Source organism: Melopsittacus undulatus, chromosome 4, assembly GCF_012275295.1.
Source record: "Melopsittacus undulatus isolate bMelUnd1 chromosome 4, bMelUnd1.mat.Z, whole genome shotgun sequence".
NCBI lineage: Eukaryota > Metazoa > Chordata > Aves > Psittaciformes > Psittaculidae > Melopsittacus > Melopsittacus undulatus.
The window spans coordinates 875,346-895,449 of NC_047530.1; the positions used below are offsets into that span (position 1 = coordinate 875,346).

Sequence of the window (20,104 nt, forward strand, 5' to 3'; positions counted from 1 at the left end):
GCTTCACATCGAGCTGGGAGCACGATCTCTGCCTTAGACCCTGCTTAAGGATAATTAAAACCCCAGTAATTCATGTGTTGAATGCTTTGCAGGGCCCAAAGGAAACTGCCAAGCTGTGGGAGTGAGGAAGTGTGATCACCCCCGCTTCGCAGACAAGGCACATGAGGCTGAGCCAAGCTCAAGGCTGTAAGATGTGGCTGTCAGAGCAGGGGGATGTTTGCAGTCCAGCCCATCCCACCATCCCTTCCGCTCCCAGGGATTTATAATTATCATCACTGTCACAAGTAGTATAATATAGCATCAAAAGGAAAGGAAATAGCACCCAGGTCCTGTCAGCACATTGATGCCAGTTAAGCTCTTCAGTAGATACCAGGTTTCTGTCTTTCCTGTTGGGCCACATCATCCAGACTCCTCACACTGTACCTGACCCTCCCAGACCAGCAGTGTTTCTGTGCAGGGCTCAGAGAGGCTGGTCCCCACAGCCTCCAGCCTGCGCTTGGAGAGTCACACACCCTGGCATTAGGAAAAGCTTTTTGTTCTTTCAATTGTCTTAGGCATTGAAGTCTTTAAGGAAGGAAGGGCTTATTCTAAGCAGCTAAAGGATTACTGGGAGTTATAGAATACTTGCTGGTCTAATACTCTTCCTATTTGCTTCAGCTTTTATGTAGCATGAAAAAAAGCTGCATGGAGACCTCAGAGCAGCCTTCCAATATCTGAAGGGGGCTTATAAGGATGCTGGGGAGGGCCTCTTCCAGCATCAGCTCAGTTCTGAGCCCCTCACTGCAAGAGAGACATTGAGATGCTGGAGGGGGGCCAGAGAATGGAGCTGGAGCAGGGCCTGAAGCACAAGAGATGGGGAAGAGCTGAGGGACCTGGGGGGTTCAGATAGAGAAGAGAAGGCTCAGGGGGGACCTGATGGCTCCCTCCAAGTGCCTGAGAGGAGGATGGAGCCAGGAGGGGCTGGGCTCTGCTCCCAAGGAACAAGGGTCGGTGGGGAACGGTTGGACTTGATGAGCTTGAAGCTCCTTTCCAACCCGGTTGATTCCATGCGTCAATGGCTCCATGCCCCGCGGTGCCCCCGGGCTCGGGCTCGCTCCCGGTGCTCCCCCCTCTCCGCTGTCCCAGGGGCTGCCGGCATTGCCCCCACCGCCGCCCCGCGGCCATTGGGCACCCGCACCGGTTCCGCCTCCGCCTCCGCGGTGGCGCAAGCGCCGCCTCCGCCGCCGCCGGCTCGGGAGCGTTCAGCACCGCGGGTGCGGACAGCGCCCCGCGGCCATGGAGGCCGCGCCGGGCTCTGCGCACGGGGGGACGCGGCGCGGCCGCCGCCCCGACTCCCCCAGGTACGAGAACGGGGCTGGGGGTAACGGGACCGGGGGTAACGGGACCGGGGGTAACGGGGCTGGGGGTAATGGGACCGGGGGTAACAGGACCGGGGGTAACGGGACCGGGGGTAACGGGACCGGGGGCAGCGGGGCCGGGCGCAGCGGGGCCGGGGGCAGCGGGGCCGGGGGTAACGGGGCCGGGGGCTCCCTCCCTCGCAGGCAGCGCAGACGGGCGAGGTCCGGGCTGTGCTCGGTGCGGCGGAGCCGGTACCCAGGCGGGTGGGAGGTGTCCGGAGCCACCGCGGCTCTGTCGGGGCGGGGGGTATGGAGCCCGCACGGCCCCACCGAGGGCACGGCGAAGCCCCGAGCCGCGGCCGAGCCGCCTCCCCTCGGAGGGGTGCGTTACCGGCGCTGGGCTCGGTTCCCCCTGGCCGGCTTTCACCGTGGAGCACGGTGAGGCCCCCGTGCCGCAAGGGGTGGGCTGCAGCTGGTGCTGAACCCCGAGTCCCTGCTGTGCTAGGCTAAGAGCAAGCAAGGGTTTCACTCCAAACGTCTCTGTAAAGCCCCCATCGCCTCCCCCCGGTGCTATATGTTCCCTTACCTGGTGTCTCAAGGCAGGCTGGTGGCCACAATCATTGTCGTTGTCTGGAAACGTCAACAAGCCCATAACCATGGGCAAGGAGCCATCCCCAAATTTGCAAGCACATTGCATTCGTTAGACCGGAGGCAACAGATCTGAGCTCCTCGGATTCTGTTTGACCAGAGCCTCCCCGAGGCCAACAGAACACAAATTCCTTCTGAAAGGCAGAGTTTCAGTGCTGCACTGTACAAGACATGGGTGCTGAGACATCCCCACATGCCCGGGGAGCCAACGGGGCCATCCCTTCCCTTCACACAGCTCTGAAGAGCTCAGCCAGAGGCTGGTGGGTGTCGGTGCTGGCTGGGAGACTGCGGCACAATCCAGTGCTGGTTTGGATCCTGGGCATTCCACAGGGTCAGGGCTATGTCGAGGCAACCTTAGCTTTGCTCACTGGGGTAATCCCTGCTCAGTCAAACAGGTCTTTTGACATGGATGCTCCAGCCTGTAAGAGGTAAAGAGATGAGTTAAGCCACCTGAAACAGGGTATTTTGAATTTCACCTATGCTCAAGAACACTGATTTCTGGCAATAAAGTCCAGTAAAGTTGCCCCTCCTGGGCTTGCCTATAGCCAAATGCTCCTTTACTCAAAGCTCTTCATATGGCTGCCAAAGGGCTCTGCAGTCCCATTGCCTATCCCCAGCCAGTGCTCTTCATCACCAAAGCTCAGTCCATCATCAGAACAATACAGAGGTTTGCAAATACCCTTCCTGCAAGCCTGGGGTGAAAGATGGTGTTTCCTTTCCCTTTTCATTACATTTCTTTATCCTTCAAAACAAGGCTTACCAACCATGGCTCTCCCAATGCATCTTACACTGCCTGTGCAGACAGCAAATACACCCAGGGCTGTCCTGATGCTGAAGGCTGGGCAGGGATCTTGGGTCCCTTGGATCTGGGTGCTGGGTGAGGAGCAGCTCTCCATGACCCAGCTTCAGTGTGCACGTGAGCCCAGAACCCCCCCGTGTGCTGGGCTGCACCCCCAGAGCGTGAGCAGCAGCTCAGGGAGGGGATCCTGCCCCTCTGCTGTGTGAAGGGGAGACCTGAGAGCAGCTCCAGTGCCTAAAGGGGCTGCAGGAAAGCTGGAGAGGGGCTTGGGACAAGGGATGTAGGGACAGGCCAAGGGGAATGGCTTGAACCTGCCCAAGAGAGGGGAGACTGAGCTGAGCTCTGAGGCAGAAGCTGTTCCCTGGGAGGGTGCTGAGGCGCTGGCACAGGGTGCCCAGAGAAGCTGTGGCTGCCCCATCCCTGGCAGTGCTCAAGGCCAGGTTGGACACAGGGGCTTGGAGCAGCTGCTCCAGTGGAAGGGGTTGGGGTTGGAACTGGAGGAGCTTTAAGTTTCCTTCCAAGCCAAACCACTCTGGGATTCTGTGCTCCTGTCACACACATACCTGTGCCTGCAGCAGCAACAGCTGCTGGGGAAGGGTAAAGCTGCTCAGAGGAGTCAATGGGAAGGATTGTAAAACCAAACTCCTCTTGGCAGACTACGTGGGAAGCAGTTTTGCAGTCTCATTAATTTTTCATGCTGATTTAACGTACTCAAGAGTCTCATTAACTAAAGGATTTTAGGTCTGCTCAAGGATACACAACCAAAAAAGCCAGACTGGAACCACACAGAAATGCTTCAGTGCACCACAGTTTGCCATAGGCCGGGGAGGAGATGAAGTGCTCACAAGGTTCCTATCTCTCCCCATCAGCTGGACAGGGAGAGAGATAGGGAGGTGAGAGTGAGACACCACAAACCTCATCTCTGGACAGGGCACTCGTCTCCCTAAAGAACAGAAGCAAAGCAGCTCTTTTCCTCCAGAGCTCCACTGCTGCTTTGCTGTGGTGTATTCCAAGAGAAAACCTCTATTTAAATCCCATTAAACCCCCCATTCTTAAAGTCATTTAGAGCTTTCAAAGAACAAGTCCTTAATCTAAGTGGAAGCTGTGCTATAGAATCAGAGAATCCCAGAGTGGTTTGGGTTGGAAGGGACCTTAAAGTTCATCCAGTGCCAACCCCTGCCAAGGCAGGGACACCTTCCATTAGAGCAGCTTGCTCCAAGCCCCATCCACACGGTTTTAATCCAGAGAGAATTTGTGTTTCCTCTTTTGGGAAGCCTGTAGAGCTGATACACAAGCAAAACCTTGCTGGAGTAAGAATATAAAAGGGAAAGAAGGTAAAACTCCCTTCTTCTGTGATGAACTAGATATTGCAGCATTAGATTGAGCAAAGCTTCCTGGGGATGGTTTGTAGCCAAATACAAACTCTTGCCCTTTCTCCCTGTTGTTTTCCTCCCCGCTGAGATTCTCTGTCAACAGGAGGGGCTGTGGTTGTGGTTTGACTCAGGCATCAGACTCCATTCACTCGGGAGGTGTTTCCCATCTTTCATATGCAAAGTGCTGCTTTCCTGAGCCTCTCCTTAGTATGCAAAGGGTGAGAGGATCTTTCTATTACAGAAAGAGAAGTGCTTACAGAAATGGTTAGGGGATGACGCTGGAATTAGGCAGAGCAAGAAAGGAACCATCCTTTCAAAACACTGTGTATTTTGGGCTGTTTCTCTCAGAGACACACACGTTCTCCTGCTGTGTGGCTCAGAGGGAAGCAAGACTTGAGACGTGCCAAAGAAGTGGAATGGCTGAATTAAAAATGACCAAATGTCGTCATTCCCTGCCCTGCCAAGCTCCCTCCATCATTCCCTGCCCTGCCAAGCTCCCTCCATCATTCCCTGCCCTCCCAAGCTCCTTCCATCATTCCCTGTGCTGCCAAGCTCCCTCCATCATTCCCTGCCCTCCCAAGCTCCCTCCATCATTCCCTGCCCTCCCAAGCTCCTTCCATCATTCCCTGTCCTGCCAAGCTCCTTCCATGTGCTGGCTGAGTCAAACCACCCCAGGGGAAGGAGCTGGGACAGGCAGGAGCTCAGCACGTTGCCCACAGCCCCTCTTGCTGGGGTGGGATGCTGAGGCAGATAAAGCCATGTCCTGCTGAGGGAAGCAGTGCTTCCCAGTGGGATGCTGGTCTCTGTGGGGAGGGACACAGCCCATGGCTGGGGGTGCCTCCCACAGCTCTGTATCCCTGTAGAGATGGAATGACAGAAAGGTGTCTCCTTGGGGATCTTGACCCTTTTTCTGGTGGGAAGAAGCTTCTGGCCTTTTGCTGCTGCCCCACCTGAGACAGGCTGCCCATGCCCTGGTACTCATGTCACAGCTGCACTCCAGTGACTCAGGCAGTGTCTTAAACTGGATTCTGGTGCTGTCCAGACATCTCAAGGGAAAGATGGGGAAGCAAATCAGGAAAATCCAAGGAAAAGCCTGAGAAACACAACTCATTGCTGTGGGTAGCAGGAACAGTTAACTCCAGCCTATGCCTTGCCCTGCACCTCCCTGTTCTCTCTTTGCCCAGCATCTCCTTGGTTGCATCCAGCTGAGCCTGATGAATAAACTGGGGGGTGTCTGCCTGCTTCCATGAGCTTTTCTGTGGCTGAGACACCATTTCTGCCCACTAAACCTCCAAGATGTAAAACATCTGACATGGCCCAGACTGGGAATGAACCTAGTTTTAATTGGGAATGTTAAAAGAACCTGTTTCTCTTCCCCTGCTGTTAGCCTCAGTTAGTGTCAGTGGATCAAGCAGAGTCCAGTGCAGTGCTGTGCCCACCCGCTGTCCTGCCTGAGAGTGAACAGACAGCAGCAACTCCCCCAAGCAGTTTTCCAGCATAGTTGAGGGTCCTATGGGCCCAGAACTGTAACAGCAACACGGTTGCAGGCAAAGAACCAGCCCACATCTCTGGTGCAGAGCTCAGCACATCAAATGTTAAGCCCAGAAGCACTGTGGCTAATTGGGAACATAGCAAGTGAAGCCTTGCATCCTGCAGCACTGCCAGCAATGATTACCCAAAGCCATCATTATCTGTGAGCTCCAGGTTTCCCTGGAGATTCTGGATAACCGAGGTCACATCGTCATGGAGCTGGAGAGAGATGAGCAGAAGGCAGCTCCTATCCAGAGGGTGATTGACAGAGCTGTAACAGTTTGGTCTGGAAAGGAGATAATGAAGAGTCACAAATGAATGATTTGAAGTACCGAAGTTATCCTAAAATATGAAGTCACTGCAGGGGATTAAGAGACTGCATGGGAGGAAAGAGCAGAACTTGATGGTATTATGCAGCAAAGATGGTAAACAAGACGAGTGAGCTTCATGGGAAGCATTAGAATCAAATATATTAGCATAAGTGCATCAAGACTGGAGGCAATGTGTGATCTCCAGGAGTCTGGACCTGCTTCCCTCACCAGCTTTGGTAGCTGAGGAGCCTTTGCAGGAGGAATTAGTCACTTTGTGCTTCCTGCATCTCCCTGACCATCCTCAAAGCCCATTCTGTGTTCTGTGCAGCATTACACATTCCCCATCAGATGAGGCAGACCCAGCAGCACAGCCACCAGACTAACCCAGTTTGGAAGCTTCTGCTCCCATTTCCTGTGTGGATCCAGTTGTTGAAATGAGAAGGAATTCTGGGTTTCCTTTGAAATAAAAAAGAACACAAATACTGTGCAGGTCTGGGAATACTAACAGCACAAATTGCCAGTGCAGCAGTGACACTGGGAATTCTGCATTGTAGGAACCAACACCTACCTAAAGTGCACAAGAATTAGGGAAAAATCGACAGGAACAAGGTAGAAAATAGGAACTCAGAGGCATCAAAAAGGGAGTGAGAAAAGGTCTAGAGCTTGCCAAAGCACAACACTGCCACAAGCCCAGCTTGCTGGTGAAACTCCCTAAGCCAGGACTAGTAGTACAGAACCACAAACCACAGGTAAGATGCGCAGGCATGCCAGCCATTGGGAAGAGTGTGAGGAATTACACTTCAGGCTTGAACATGGATTGAGGGACCAGCTCCCCCAAACTAGCTCTGCCCCGTGGCTCCCCAGAGCCAAGGGGATGTGCTCTTGTGCAGCCTCCTTTGGTTTCCATTTCCTGGGATCTCCATCATCACTCTGGTTGGGCCTTAGGACCCTGTCATTCCCATCAGCCAGTGCCCCTCCACAGTGAAGCATCTTGAAGAATTATTTGAGGGGCTATTACCCAATTTTCCCAACTTTTGGAGCAACATGCACAAAGATGTCCCTTGGAATCCCTGAGTGAGTCATGGATGGCTTTATAAACCCAGCTCAGCCCTGTACAGCAAGTAGTGAGTGAGCTTTCCCACCCTGTGGTAGTCTCCTATGTGTAGGACACTGTTCCCTGCACAGCCTCCCTCCTGCTCTGCTGTTTCACCATGCCCTATTTTCCCTTACAGAGAAAAGCCAAAAGCAGGACCTTGCCAGACCTGCCTTGCCATGCCAGAGATCGGGAACACCGAGCCCAGCTACAGTGGCACTTCCTGGGAAAGAATCTGCCCGGTTCATCACTGCCCAGTTCCTGCATCCCCCAGGCTGGGAGCAGATCATCTGCCCTCCTCCAGCCACACACTGGGACCAGTCTCCACCCAGTCCAATGGTCAAGTGCCATCAAGCTCCCTGGACTCACAGCAGCATCACCTCTATTACCCCTGCAGCCAGCAGGAGCCTGGAGGCAGCTATGGCCTGCCCCCGCTGCCTGGGCATGGCGACAGGCCCATGCTGTGTTCCCACCTTTCCAGTGGTGATCCTGGGCCAGCATCCCAGCATGAGGCCTCGGAAACCACCTGGAAACAGTGGTCCCCGGGGGAGCGACGGCCAGTGCAGCATCACATTGTAACAGTCAGGTAAGAGGCACATGGAGGGCAGCTCAGGGGCCTCCAAAAGCATCTCCTGAGCTTTGTGGTGGGAAGTGGGAAGATGGGGAGGAGCTGGGTGGGGATGTATGAAACATGGGGTTGCTCTTCAGCTTGGGGGAGCTGCTGTCATCATACCAGGGAGAGGCAGGACTGGCTTCTCAAGGGGACTCACTGGATAAAGCCAAGGGCTCTCTGTTGCTCCTAGATCATGCCTATGGAATGATGCCCACCTTCTTGGATCTATTTTCTCCTGTGAGACACCCAGCTGCTAATCCTGTGTCTTGACAGAGTTTCTCAGTGATAAGAGCAGTTAATTTCTCTCTCTGTCCCCATTGAAGCCACTGCTTGTGCTGGAAGGGAGAGGCAGCAGAGGGTGGGCACTGGCTTCAGCCAAGCAGTGGGGAATACAGTAGCAGGGAAGATGATTTAGGTTTCCAGGTTGGGCAGAACAAGGTTGTAAACTCTTGTCCATGAGAGTATCAGGCAAACTCCATCCATGCATGGAGCACCTCAGAGACTTGCTTGGCTGGGGGATGTTTCCTGGGCAGCACACACAGAATGGGTTATCCCAGCAGCCTGAGTGGTCAGCTCCACTCCATCCAACCAGCACCACCCTCCTCCCTGTGTGTGCCTTCTGGAGTCCACTGTTGGTACTCAAGACCATAATCCCTTTGCTACCACAGCAGAAGCCACTGAAGTCTGATATAAGATGGCACAAGAATCCTTCCTTGCCTATGTACAGCAGGGCAGGGTTAGGCACAAAAGCCCTTTCTGGTGTCATTTTGAGGGATGTGGACCTGCTTAAGTGAGTCCAGAGGCCATGGAGATGCTGCAAGGGCTGGAGCCAGGCTGGGAGAGCTGGGCTGGGGCAGCCTGGACAAGAGAAGGCTCCTGAAGGGGAGACCTGAGAGCAGCTCCAGTGCCTAAAGGGGCTGCAGGAAAGCTGGAGAGGGGCTTGGGACAAGGGATGTAGGGACAGGCCAAGGGGAATGGCTTGAACCTGCCCAAGAGAGGGGAGACTGAGCTGAGCTCTGAGGCAGAAGCTGTTCCCTGGGAGGGTGCTGAGGCGCTGGCACAGGGTGCCCAGAGAAGCTGTGGCTGCCCCATCCCTGGCAGTGCTCAAGGCCAGGTTGGACACAGGGGCTTGGAGCAGCTGCTCCAGTGGAAGGGGTTGGAGCTGGAGGAGCTTTAAGCTCCCTTCCAACCCAAACCATTCTATGATTCTGTGATTTTCTAGCCATTAAGGGAGGTTTTAATTTGCTTGTGTTTGAAGCATAGAGCAATTACAATCAGAAGAGTGGAGCTTGGATCCTTTTTAGCTCCTATACCACCAACAGGACTGTCAGCTGCATTCTCTGTAACAGGTTATTGTAGTAGGACAGGCAGCTGGATTGTGAATCCCTGGCAGAACGTGCAGCACTGGCAGACAGAAATGTGATAACATGATAGCACTAGAATGGGGGTTTAATCCAAGCAAATCTGCTTGAGGAGCTATTGTGAGGGAATTAGCACAGGATGGGCACTGTGCTGCCAGAAAGAAACCTCTCTGTCATGATCTGGTGAGGATTTGTCTTTGCTCCTCTTTCCCAGAGCTACAGGGAATTAGTGCAATGAGGGACACATAATGTATTACATGAGCCCCTGAGTGACTCTTCTATGGGGAACTGTCCTCCATTGCTTTTTCCTTTCTTCCATTCACAACCTACCAGGAAGGATGAGCTGCCACAATTCATGAGACAGCTGTGGGGATGGAGCAGAGCATTTGTCCCATGCAGATACTGGTGTGCAACAGGAGCTTCTCCCAGTTTAAGCCAAGAACACAGAGGAAGGGTGAAGGGAGGAGCACTCGTTAGGCTGAGCTTGGCATGGCTCAGAGCTGGGAACAATTCACTGGAAGCTGGAGTGCAAGTCAAGGCCATGCAAGATTTCAAGGGGGCATTTTAGTGTAACCAGAGAGAGGTCCTTCAGATGTGGTGAAGGACCACCGAGGTGCTGCCTTGCTGTTCAGTGTAAGGCTTGTGCAGCAAGGGATCCACCAACAAACGTAACCTAAGGGAAGGCTTATTTTGTTCCTCAGAGCCCTACAGGTAGGAGTGAGAGATGCTCCTCTGTGAAGGAAGCCCTGGTGAAATGCTTTGGCCTTCTGCTCCTCCAGGTTGGATACGTGCTGCCTGTGGAAGGGACAAGGAAACAATAGGATCCTCTTTCTTGGAAAGCCCTTGCTGAGTGGAACAGGAAATAAAAGCTATTTATAGGCACTGCTAGCCCAGCTCATGAAATTCAATGAAGAGGTTTGCTTTTGTCAAGAAGTGATTGAAAAATGCAGAAAGCAAGCACTTAAACCAGAGAGGTTTTATGGATAAGAGCTGCAGTGTGATTTCTATGGGATTGCATTGCTCATGTCTGTTACTTCTTGTGGGGTTTTCTTAGAGGGGTAAAACTGAGGAGTGACGCCGTGTCTTCCCATCCCTGCCAATGGGAGAGGAAAAGACCCTATTACTCATTAAACTGCTCCATGTAGTGCCAGTCCTGTGGCAGCAATAGCTCAGCTTGGTGCTGTGCAGCCCCTGGCAGGGTTTCCTTGCAGAAAAGCAATAAATGAACACATCTCTTTTCCTTCTGTCTGCAGACATGACAAAGCTTTCAAGATGCCAAAAAGGTACGTTTGCTCTCAAAAGCTTCCTGTCCTTCTCCCCTATTACCATTGCTCCCCTACCCTGCTATTAGGAGATGCAGTGTTATTGTTGGTGACATCCCAGCAGGCCCCACTTCAGAGGCAAGGTCAGTGCTTCCCACTCAGGGCTTCCCATCCACCTGGAAACCCCCAGTTTGCATGTGGGATCAGTTTAACCTTCCTTAATGAATAGCTATAGTGTTGTGGTAGCTGTTCTTGGGCAGTGCCTGACTCTACTCCACACAGTAGCTTTATATCTAATAATTCCATATACATGTGTGTGTATATACATATATAGAATTAATCCAAGCCTGACCCACCAGATGAGCAATCAGGACATAAAATCCCAACCACAAAGTAAGTTCCCCTATTTCAAAAGGCAAGAGGATTTTTAATGCATTTGCCCCAGTTAATCTATTTGCTTTCAACTGATTTTTATAGGCCATGTTTTCTGAAGGGTTTGGGTATCTTCTCTCAGCAGATACTGTCACTCATTCCTCTTTCCCTTTTTCTTCCTGGTAATTGGACATGGAATCACCCACCAGCCTCCAGAAATCAGCTATTCTAACATATGAAAGGGCAACTTTTGTTCATTTTCATAGCAAAGACTTTATCTCTGAAAACAAACTCAATAAGACACTCTAACATTGAAAAGAATACCTGACCAAAAGTGACATGGAAAGCTCTTTGAAGGGTTGTGATGATTTCTAGTGATGAGGAAGAGTGCATGATTTGACTCACTGAAGTTAGGAGCCAGAGAACAGGCAAGCAGGAACATTGCACCCTGAGGCAGATGCTCATAAATATTGCACTGCCCCATGAAGCTCAAGTATTTGTCAACTATTTTGAACAAAGACTTTGTTCTGTTTCAGAAGTAGATCTGAATACAGATGAACTACCTGCAACCTGCCAAAGCAGAGCAGGAACTGTTCTGGTACCTTGTATCTCAACAGCTATTTCTGAGGAAGACAGAAGTCTTCCTGCAGTCAAACCTGCACTGGTAAAACATTGTAGGATAGGAACTCTGATAGATCAACCTATAGGAGAGACAGTTTGTCCCAGGAGAAAAACAGGATTTGGATGGAAAATTAGAGACTTGCCCTTAAGAAGTAACTGGTAAAAATACTTTCAGACACAGTAAGGGGCTTCTCTGGAAGTGGTTTGTTTGTATGGAAATGGCATTAAAAGTGTGTGTGCCACACTAAGAGATATTCCAGGCAGAGCCAGGACATGGGCTTGTGTGTGCTCTCCACACCCTGAAGGGTACCTGCTCTGCTGCATGTGCAGAAGCTCTTGCAGGTTCAGGGACTGGTTGTGAGGCTGAGATCAGGAGTCAGGATCCACTCACCAGGGTGCAGAAGGTGCCTGCCTGTGCTGTGACTGCTGTTGGCAATCCTCCCATCAGTTACACATCACCTCAGCAGCTCCCATCCTTTATTGCCATGCAGATGTCCACACAATTTCTCACTTCATAAAGTGAGGGAATTTAGCCCAGTGACAATGGATTTGAGTTAGTTTTCTTTAAGGAACACTTCAGATTAGCACAAAGACTCCCCAGGGTCCACAGGTTGTGCATGTGCTGGCCAGTGTGTCAGCTACAAGCTTACACTGCAAAACTAGGGGGAAAAAAGGAAGAAGCTCTTTCTAAATGCAATCTGTTAAGTTAAATATGCAAAGCTTCATTTTGCCCTAGGATGCAAGAGTCTGGGTTTTATTATTTCTGATTGAAAAGGCAGGGAAATGTAGGCAGGCAAAATGTAACTCCCCAAGTTAATTCCGATTGCCTGCACACATGCAGTTGGAGGTGTAACATGTTCATGAATCACTGCACAAGAGCCTCTGAGCTTTGCAATGGTCAAACCCAGAAAGCCCAAACTCTTTTCTTCCCTTTTACTCACTGATTGCTCACCAGCAGGTTTGTGCTAAGAGCAGAACCACATTAACAGCTGTGTTTTCCTTTCTCCTTCTGGTTCCAGTTATTCCCAAGTGATGGCAGAGTGGCCGCTGGCTGTGCTGGTGCTGTGCTCAGTGGTGGCTGTGGTCTGCACCATCACTGCTCTGCTGGTTGGGAATTTGCCTGACTTTTCAGAACCCTTACTGGTAAGTGCCTACAGATCATACATCGACATGAACATAAGGAAAATTCATGACCAAACTGATATATTCCTTCTGCCATGTAAAATGAGCCTTTAATTTCCTTCCCACATGAACCAGGATGCTCCTCTTGCTGCTCTTCCACTGCTGGAAGGCTGGGGCTGCCCAAAAGGACTAGCTGAGCTGGTGGAGATGGGCTGGAGGATCTGGCTTTGTCTCCTACAGCCTTTATCTGAGGCTCTTGAAATGGAGGGACTACCCCATTTGAGTACTGCTGCACAGGACCTTGGTTTCTGCACAGGATCCCACATTTTCTAAGTCATCCCTGTCTCTCATTAATGAAGAATCTGGGAAAAGTAAGAATAGAGTTTGTTCAGGAAGAGGAAAATTGCCCCCATTTCTGTGAATGACTATTTTACTTGAAGAGTCTTAATGTTCTTAGGGAGAGAGAACTGTAACCATCCTTCCCTAGACAGGAAAGGGGACTTTTTTGTCCTGTCAGCTCTGGGAATGCAGTATTTCCAGAGGAAATGCAATTTGTGTCTCTCTCCAAGATGCAGTAATAATCTCATCCAGTTTCTGTGTCGAGGAGGAGGATTAAGGAAAGCTGAGCTAAACTAAAACGCTGATGACAAAACCCCTTTGCTTGGCTGCAGGGTTTCAAGCCACGGGATACCGACATTGGCAGAAAGCTCATTGTGTGGAGGAACATTGAGAGCCACACAGGCTACAAGAAGACCTTGTCCCTTTCTCCGTATGCCAAGAAGAAAAGGTATGTGGGTTGGGGAGATAGAGAAAGATGCTGGCTGTAAAGATACTGATCAATGTTGCAAGATACCTTTGTGAGTTACAACATACATGCCTTATTTAAAAGCAAGCAAGGCACTGCAGAGTTTCAAGTCTGTTTGCCTGCAGCAGACTTCCTATTCTGGAAAGCAGGAATTAGGCTCCGAGCTTTTCCTACCTTTACTGCACTGATTACCTTTAAGAGACTGCAGAGGTGACTGAGCACATCTGCACAAGGGGATGTGGTTTCCCACTCAGTCTCATGAAGATCCCTTTAAAGTGGCACAGCCACCCTGATAGTAAAAGTCTCCCACCCAAGCAATGCTCTTTGAGGGCTGTGAGGATCCTTAATGCTGCAGCAGTGATGTGTGTGGCACCAGAGCCTTGTCAGTGAATGTAACTCAGAGCCAGATGATCCCTAGTTACAACAATAATCTGATCTCTTGCTAGCTATGATGACATTGGCATTAACAGAGGACAGAAGGTTGCTCAGGGAGAACAAGAAGTGAGGACACGGAGAATGGTGGAACAAATCTATGGAGCAGATGGTTTCTTTTGTGGTCCCCCAGGTGAGTGAAGTCTGAGTATCACACCCCCAGAAATCAACAGCACCCAGAACTGTCAGAGTGGTTTAAGACACAAGGAAACATTCTGAATATGCTCTAAGCAGCGTGTCCCAGCCCGCCCTGTGAGAGCTGTGTCACCTTCCAAGTAGAACAGATAGAAATAAACCTTATCTACACACATAGAAATACACCTTATATACCTACATAGAAATACACCTTAAGAGCACCAGTAAAAGGCCTAATGTTGCCACCATATACCCATATCAAAACACTTTGAAAAAAATGGCACATGCCCACTCATTCTGTGTTCACATTCCCTCTCTGTTCTTTCTTTTCTTAAGACACATAAATGGTAGTAAAACCTGGAGAGAAAAGCAGAATACTCCATTTGTACCAAAATGGGTGCTAGTAAGTAGAAGAAAGAGGAACAGCATGCAGATACTTTTATTCTCTTCCCTGCCTCTACTCCCCCTCTGAAGCCAAACCCCAAACCTGCAGGTCCTTGGGAGATGCTGGCTGATCCAAGCTCCTCACTTGGAGCAGGGGTGCAGAACCAGACACCAGCCATCACTAGAAGCATGCTGACAGCATGGAAAGTGTGTTTGAAAACACCCCAGTGCTGCTCTCCTGCTGCTGACAGATGGGAGAGGAGCAGAGGTCAGGTCACACCAGGCAGATGCTACCACTCACTACAAGTCTTTGTGACCTGGTTCCCATCAGGAATCTTCCACAGCAGTTATACAGACAGTGATATAGATGTATTTTTTCCCTATGAACAGTCTACACAAGCAGCTTGGCTGATTCATCCTCATTATCTAATCCTTTTTATATATACATTTATTTTCTTTCTTTCAGAAAAGAGCTATTCCCAGCTGGTATTTATGTCCACAACTTCTGGGAGCTTATGGAACTTGCAAGCTATTCAGTCCATGTGCCAAATTGAACAAGACAAGGTTAGTAATGTCAGGAGGAACATGGATACATGCTGTCTCTTTTCCAATTGCTGTGATCTTTAATCTCTAGCTGAAAGGGAGCCAGACAAAAATAACAAAAGCTGCAGAACAGGTTTTAGCCTAGAAGGCTCCAAAGCATTGCACCTACTTAGCAATACCAACTCCAATCATGCTGTGATTCTATGAGTCTAGGATTCCACCTGCCACTAAAGTCCAGCTGCAAAGTAGCAGTTGCCATTAAACAGGAAAAACCAGACACTGCACAAGCACTTGGTCCAGAAGCCAAAGGTGTCTGCCAGAAGATGCTGAGAATTTGGGGCAGCAGAACCTAATTACTAAAATGGAGCGATAATTTTGGAGGCTGTGACAGCAAGTTTTGTGAGTGGGAAGTTTAACTGGATTAGCTGTGTTTGCCATAGGATCCAAAGTTCCACATTAGAAGTTACAAACTATAAATCATAGAATCCCAGACTGGTTTGGGTTGGAAGGGGCCTTAAAGCTCCTCCAGCTCCAACCCCTGTCACAGGCAGGGACCCCTTCCACTGGAGCAGCTGCTCCAAGCCCCTGTGTCCAACCTGGCCTTGAGCACTGCCAGGGATGGGGCAGCCACAGCTTCTCTGGGCACCCTGTGCCAGCGCCTCAGCACCCTCCCAGGGAACAGCTTCTGCCTCAGAGCTCAGCTCAGTCTCCCCTCTCTTGGGCAGGTTCAAGCCATTCCCCTTGGCCTGTCCCTACAGGCCCATGTCAAAAGCCCCTCTCCAGAGGCATGATCGCCACACCTGGAGGGGAGGGCTGTGAAAGGAACAAGGAACACTGGTGGCCCTGCCTGCAGAGGAGGCCTGATGTAACACACACACACAACACCCCCTCCCCCATCTGTTTTTCAGATACGCTCCCATGTTCACTTTAGAGACCTCTGCCAACGTACTGAAGCCAACGAATGCTGCCCAAGCTGGTCCCTGGGGAACTACATTGCTGTCCTGTACAATAGGTCATCGTGTCTAGAGATAACCCAAGGAGACATCTCCCATACCCTGGCTCTCCTTCGTGCCTGTGCTCCAGACTACCACAAAGGCATCCTCACTCCATCCTGCATAGGTCCTCAGCCTGTGAGACAGAAACACTCCCAGTGTGCCCAAGTCCCAGAAAAATGCACCCGTTTCAATGCCATCTACCAGCTTCTTCACTTCTTGGTCGACAGGGACTTTCTCAGTCCCCAGACAATGGAGTACCAAGTGCCATCTCTCAAATACAGCCTGTTGTTTCTGCCTACAAGGAAAGGTGCATCAATGATGGGGATCTACTTAGACAATCTTGAATCCTGGGATCTGTTTGATAACTATACATCGATCACTGGAATGGACTTGGGCCTTAAACAGAAACTATTCCAGCACTATCTTTTACTGGATACTAAGTACCCAGTCCTGGCAATAGTAGCTATTTTTCTAAGCATTTATTTTTATTTACGCTCAGTCTTTATTACCTTGATGGTCCTGCTCGCTGTTGTCAGCTCCTTAATGATCTCCTACTTCTTGTACAAGGTGGCCTTCAGATTCACCTATTTCCCTTTTGTAAACCTGACAGCAGTCATCATTCTCAGCAGCATTTGTGCCAACCACACCTTCGTCTTCTTCGACCTCTGGAACCTCAGCAAGAACCAGAACCCTTCTGCTGGCCTTTCTCAGTGGGTGAGTCAAACCATGCACCATTTTGCATATCTCATGCTGGCATCTTGCTTCACAACGGGTGCTGCCTTCTATGCCAGCTACATTAGCAACATAACTGCCATCCGCTGCTTCGCCATCTACATGGGCACTGCAGTGCTGGTGAACCTGGTGTTCATGGTGACCTGGCTCCCTTCTTCAGCTGTGTTGTATGAGCGCTACATAGCAACCACCTGCATTTACAAGCCAGAAGACTACTGGAACAACAGTGGCCATAAGAGAGTCACTCTCTCCTTCCATTACGTTCTCAGGGGTCTCCAGAACACGCTGTCTGAAACCTCCAAGCTGCTCTTTGAGAAGCTTCTGCCTTGTGGGGTCATCAAGTTTCGGTACATCTGGATCTGCTGGTTTGCTGCCCTGGCAATAGGAGGTGCCTACATCTCCTGTTCCAACCCCAAACTCAAGCTTCCGACTCTGGAGACATCATCTCTCCAGGTGTTTAGACTGAGCCACCCCTTTGAGAGGTATGACTCTGAGTACTGCCACCAGTTCATGTTTGAGAGGCTGGAGCATGGAGAAGGGCAGCGCATGCCTGTCACCATAGTCTGGGGTGTTCTGCCCGTGGATAACGGGGACCATTTCAACCCTAAAAGCAATGGCACCCTGGTAACAGATGTCACCTTCACAATCCAAAACCCTGATGCCCAGAAGTGGCTCCTTGAATTCTGCCAAAAAGTGAAGAACAAAACTTTTTATTACCCTGATGCAGAGCAGAAATCTACTGTGTGCTTCATGGAGGAGTTTCTCAGGTGGATGAACAGTCGACAGTGCTCCCAGCGAGACCACAGCTTCAACCTGTGCTGTAACCAGTTCTCTTTCCCTTATGGAAGTGAAGTTTTCCTACACTGCATCAAAATGATGCTCCTGGAACAGGGCAGGGAAGGGGCAGAAACATATGATCTGGGCCTCAGGTTTGATGGGGAGGGAAATCTCGCTGCCTTAGTGCTGCAGTTCCAAACTATTTATTACTATAGCTTCAACTACAGCAAAGCCAAACAGTTCTATGAGGAAATCGACCTCTGGGTAACAGAGGAAATGAAAACTGCCCCCGTGGGGCTCCAGAATGGGTGGTTTACGAGTAAACTGGAGCTATACAATCTCCAGCACAGTCTCAGCACAGAAACAATGGTGGTCATGGCACTCTCCATAGCCATTTCTTTCGTGGTGCTGCTGCTCACTACCTGGAATGTTCTCCTCAGTGTTTTCTCTGTTACTGCCATTGCGGGCACTGTCCTGGTAACCATTGGCCTTTTGGTCCTCTTGGAGTGGCAGCTCAATGCAGTGGAGTCTCTCTTCATTTCAGCTGCAGTAGGTCTCTCTGTTGACTTTACAGTCAACTACTGCATCTCCTACCACCTGTGCCCCCATTCGGACCGCCTGAGCCGTGTGGCCTTTTCCCTGAAGCAGATGAGCTGTGCCACAGCCATGGCAGCTTCTGCCCTCTTCTCTGCAGGGGTCATTATGCTGCCTGCTACAGTCCTGGCATACAGGAAGCTGGGTATATTCATCATGATGATCAAGTGCATCAGCTGTGGCTTTGCCAGCTTCTTCTTCCAGTCTCTGTGCTGCTTCTTTGGCCCAGAGAAGAACTGTGGGCAGATCCTTTGGCCTTGTGCCCACACCATGAAAGACTATTCTGATGACTCGGGGCTGAACGGAAGCTTTGCCTGTGGGGGGAGCGAGAAGCAAAGCCGGTTGCGGAAGGTGCAGGAATCCAACACTGCAAACGAGCAATACGAGCTCCAGCCCTTGTCCAGGAAACTCAGCGACAGTTTTGACAACAGCACTTCCACAAGCAAGCTGTCCAACCGGCCCTCAGTGCTCTCAGAAGACATGCAAGTCGAAGACAACAGATGCCCCCGAACAGGAATGCACCCCTCCCTTGAGAGAGACAGACGGAATCTGCAGGACACCCTTGGAGAGCAGCAGGTTGGCCTGTGCCAGTGTCCTGCCCTGCAAACTTCCTCTCCTTACAAGCACAGCAACTCAGAAGCAGAACTTCAGAGGGAGAGACTCTGCCGAGATTGTCGATGTCGAAAGTATGGCCTGAAAGCTTGGGATGGGTCTGGGCTGGACCACGTCCAGCCGGCTGGCATGAAAGAAGAAGGGCAGCTCAATAAATCACAGTGCTGTAGTGACACTGCCCAGCAGCAGTCAAATTATACCTCAGACAACAGCCATCTCCCTGCTGCTGACATCTACAAAAATCACAGATGCCTTTGTTCTCTTGGCAGCTCTTTCGACATGCTCAACATCTCCAGTGAGACGTCAATCAGTGATTTTGAGCAAGGCCTAAAGCTTGCTGAATCAGCCAGTTCTTGTCCTGATGTCTTAGAGCTGTCTGACTCGTACAGTCAAGCAGAGAGGGGTTACTTGAACGGGAAGAGAGATACCCTGCGGCTGGACCTGAGGGAGACTGTCTTTGATATCTCTCCAGCAGCATCGCAGCAGAACAGCTCTTCGTGGAAGAATCGATTTGGCTTAGGGAGTGAGAGTCCAGTTGTGCTACCAAACAGCCAGCCAGACATGCCTGACGTTTGGATCAAACGATCTAGTGCACAAAGTTCTGGTTACAACAGCTGAAACCTTGCAGAAAACAAAAGTGTAGGGAAAAAGAAAGTCAAAATCTTCTTGGAACTGTAAATATCAGTTTTTTTCCTCCCACCTCTCCTGGAGCTGAGACTATTTCTAAGTATTTCAGCTGTGCAATTACCTGTGTTTCCACAGAACCAGCAAATCTGATAGTAGAGAGGATGTGAGATCAGCCTTGATGGAGTACAAGCCCTTCCAGTGTCTGGTGCCATATTCACAGCTGTACTGCAAATGTTACTGAGTAAACCTGTGTTGTCATTCCCTACAAGGTGATTAGATTTTGTTTTCTTGTCAAGGTCACGTAGGAGAGAAATCATGAAGTGAATCTCCCCAGATATTTAATGGCAGAGAAAGAGCTTATGGGGGAAAAAAGAGAACAAACCCTGCAGCTATTGCAAACCTGGATATCAAGTGTATTGTTAATAAAGACAAAGTTGTTTTCTACTGAATCAGAAACTACTTTATGCAAAGTGCAGGTTCACAGATCTCACCAAACAGTCCAGATGTTCTAAAACAACATGAGTTGGCACAGTCTCTTCCTGAGCATGGAGGGGGCTGCAGAATCCAGCCCTAATCTGTTCCCAGGAACACTTTCAGTCTGGTTTATCAGCAGGAATTCTGGTACTGCCAAAGATGTTCAATGTGAGATTGCCCCTTTGAGAAGTGTCCTCGTCCCCTCGGGTGCTTCGTGTGTTGTCTTCACAGCCTGTTTCCACTCGAGGCGTTCCCCACAGATGTGTAGCTTTCAATAAAGTTTATCTGGTCAAGCTTTACTTTACATTTTCTCCTTCCTTTCCCAAAAATGAGCAGGGAAACAAACACTTCCTTGCTCTGTGGAACCAGAGAAAACATCTTCTAGACAAGCTGAGGTAAAATAAAGGTGTATGACAAACTTTCCTAAACCTGAGTGATGCTTCATTTGCACCAACACTGAGCTTCATTTACTTCATCTTTCAATATGTGTTCCAGTATAACCACCAAAAGCAAAGCATACATCTTACCATGATCTGCTCCTTCGGACACCCA

The 20,104-nt window shown here is 50.3% G+C and overlaps 1 protein-coding gene across 1 annotated transcript; it reads left to right on the forward strand.

The window, feature by feature from the left end:
• Positions 1–1,239: 1,239 nt before the first annotated feature.
• DISP2 (dispatched RND transporter family member 2) lies at positions 1,240–19,083 on the forward strand. The gene is made up of 8 exons (XM_034061457.1): positions 1,240–1,340; positions 7,231–7,677; positions 10,319–10,348; positions 12,340–12,463; positions 13,114–13,229; positions 13,694–13,812; positions 14,665–14,762; positions 15,650–19,083. Exons 1-8 carry the CDS (start codon positions 1,276–1,278, stop codon positions 19,067–19,069), a joined length of 4,419 nt encoding a protein of 1,472 aa, XP_033917348.1. The 5' UTR covers positions 1,240–1,275; the 3' UTR covers positions 19,070–19,083.
• The last annotated feature ends 1,021 nt before the right edge of the window (positions 19,084–20,104 follow it).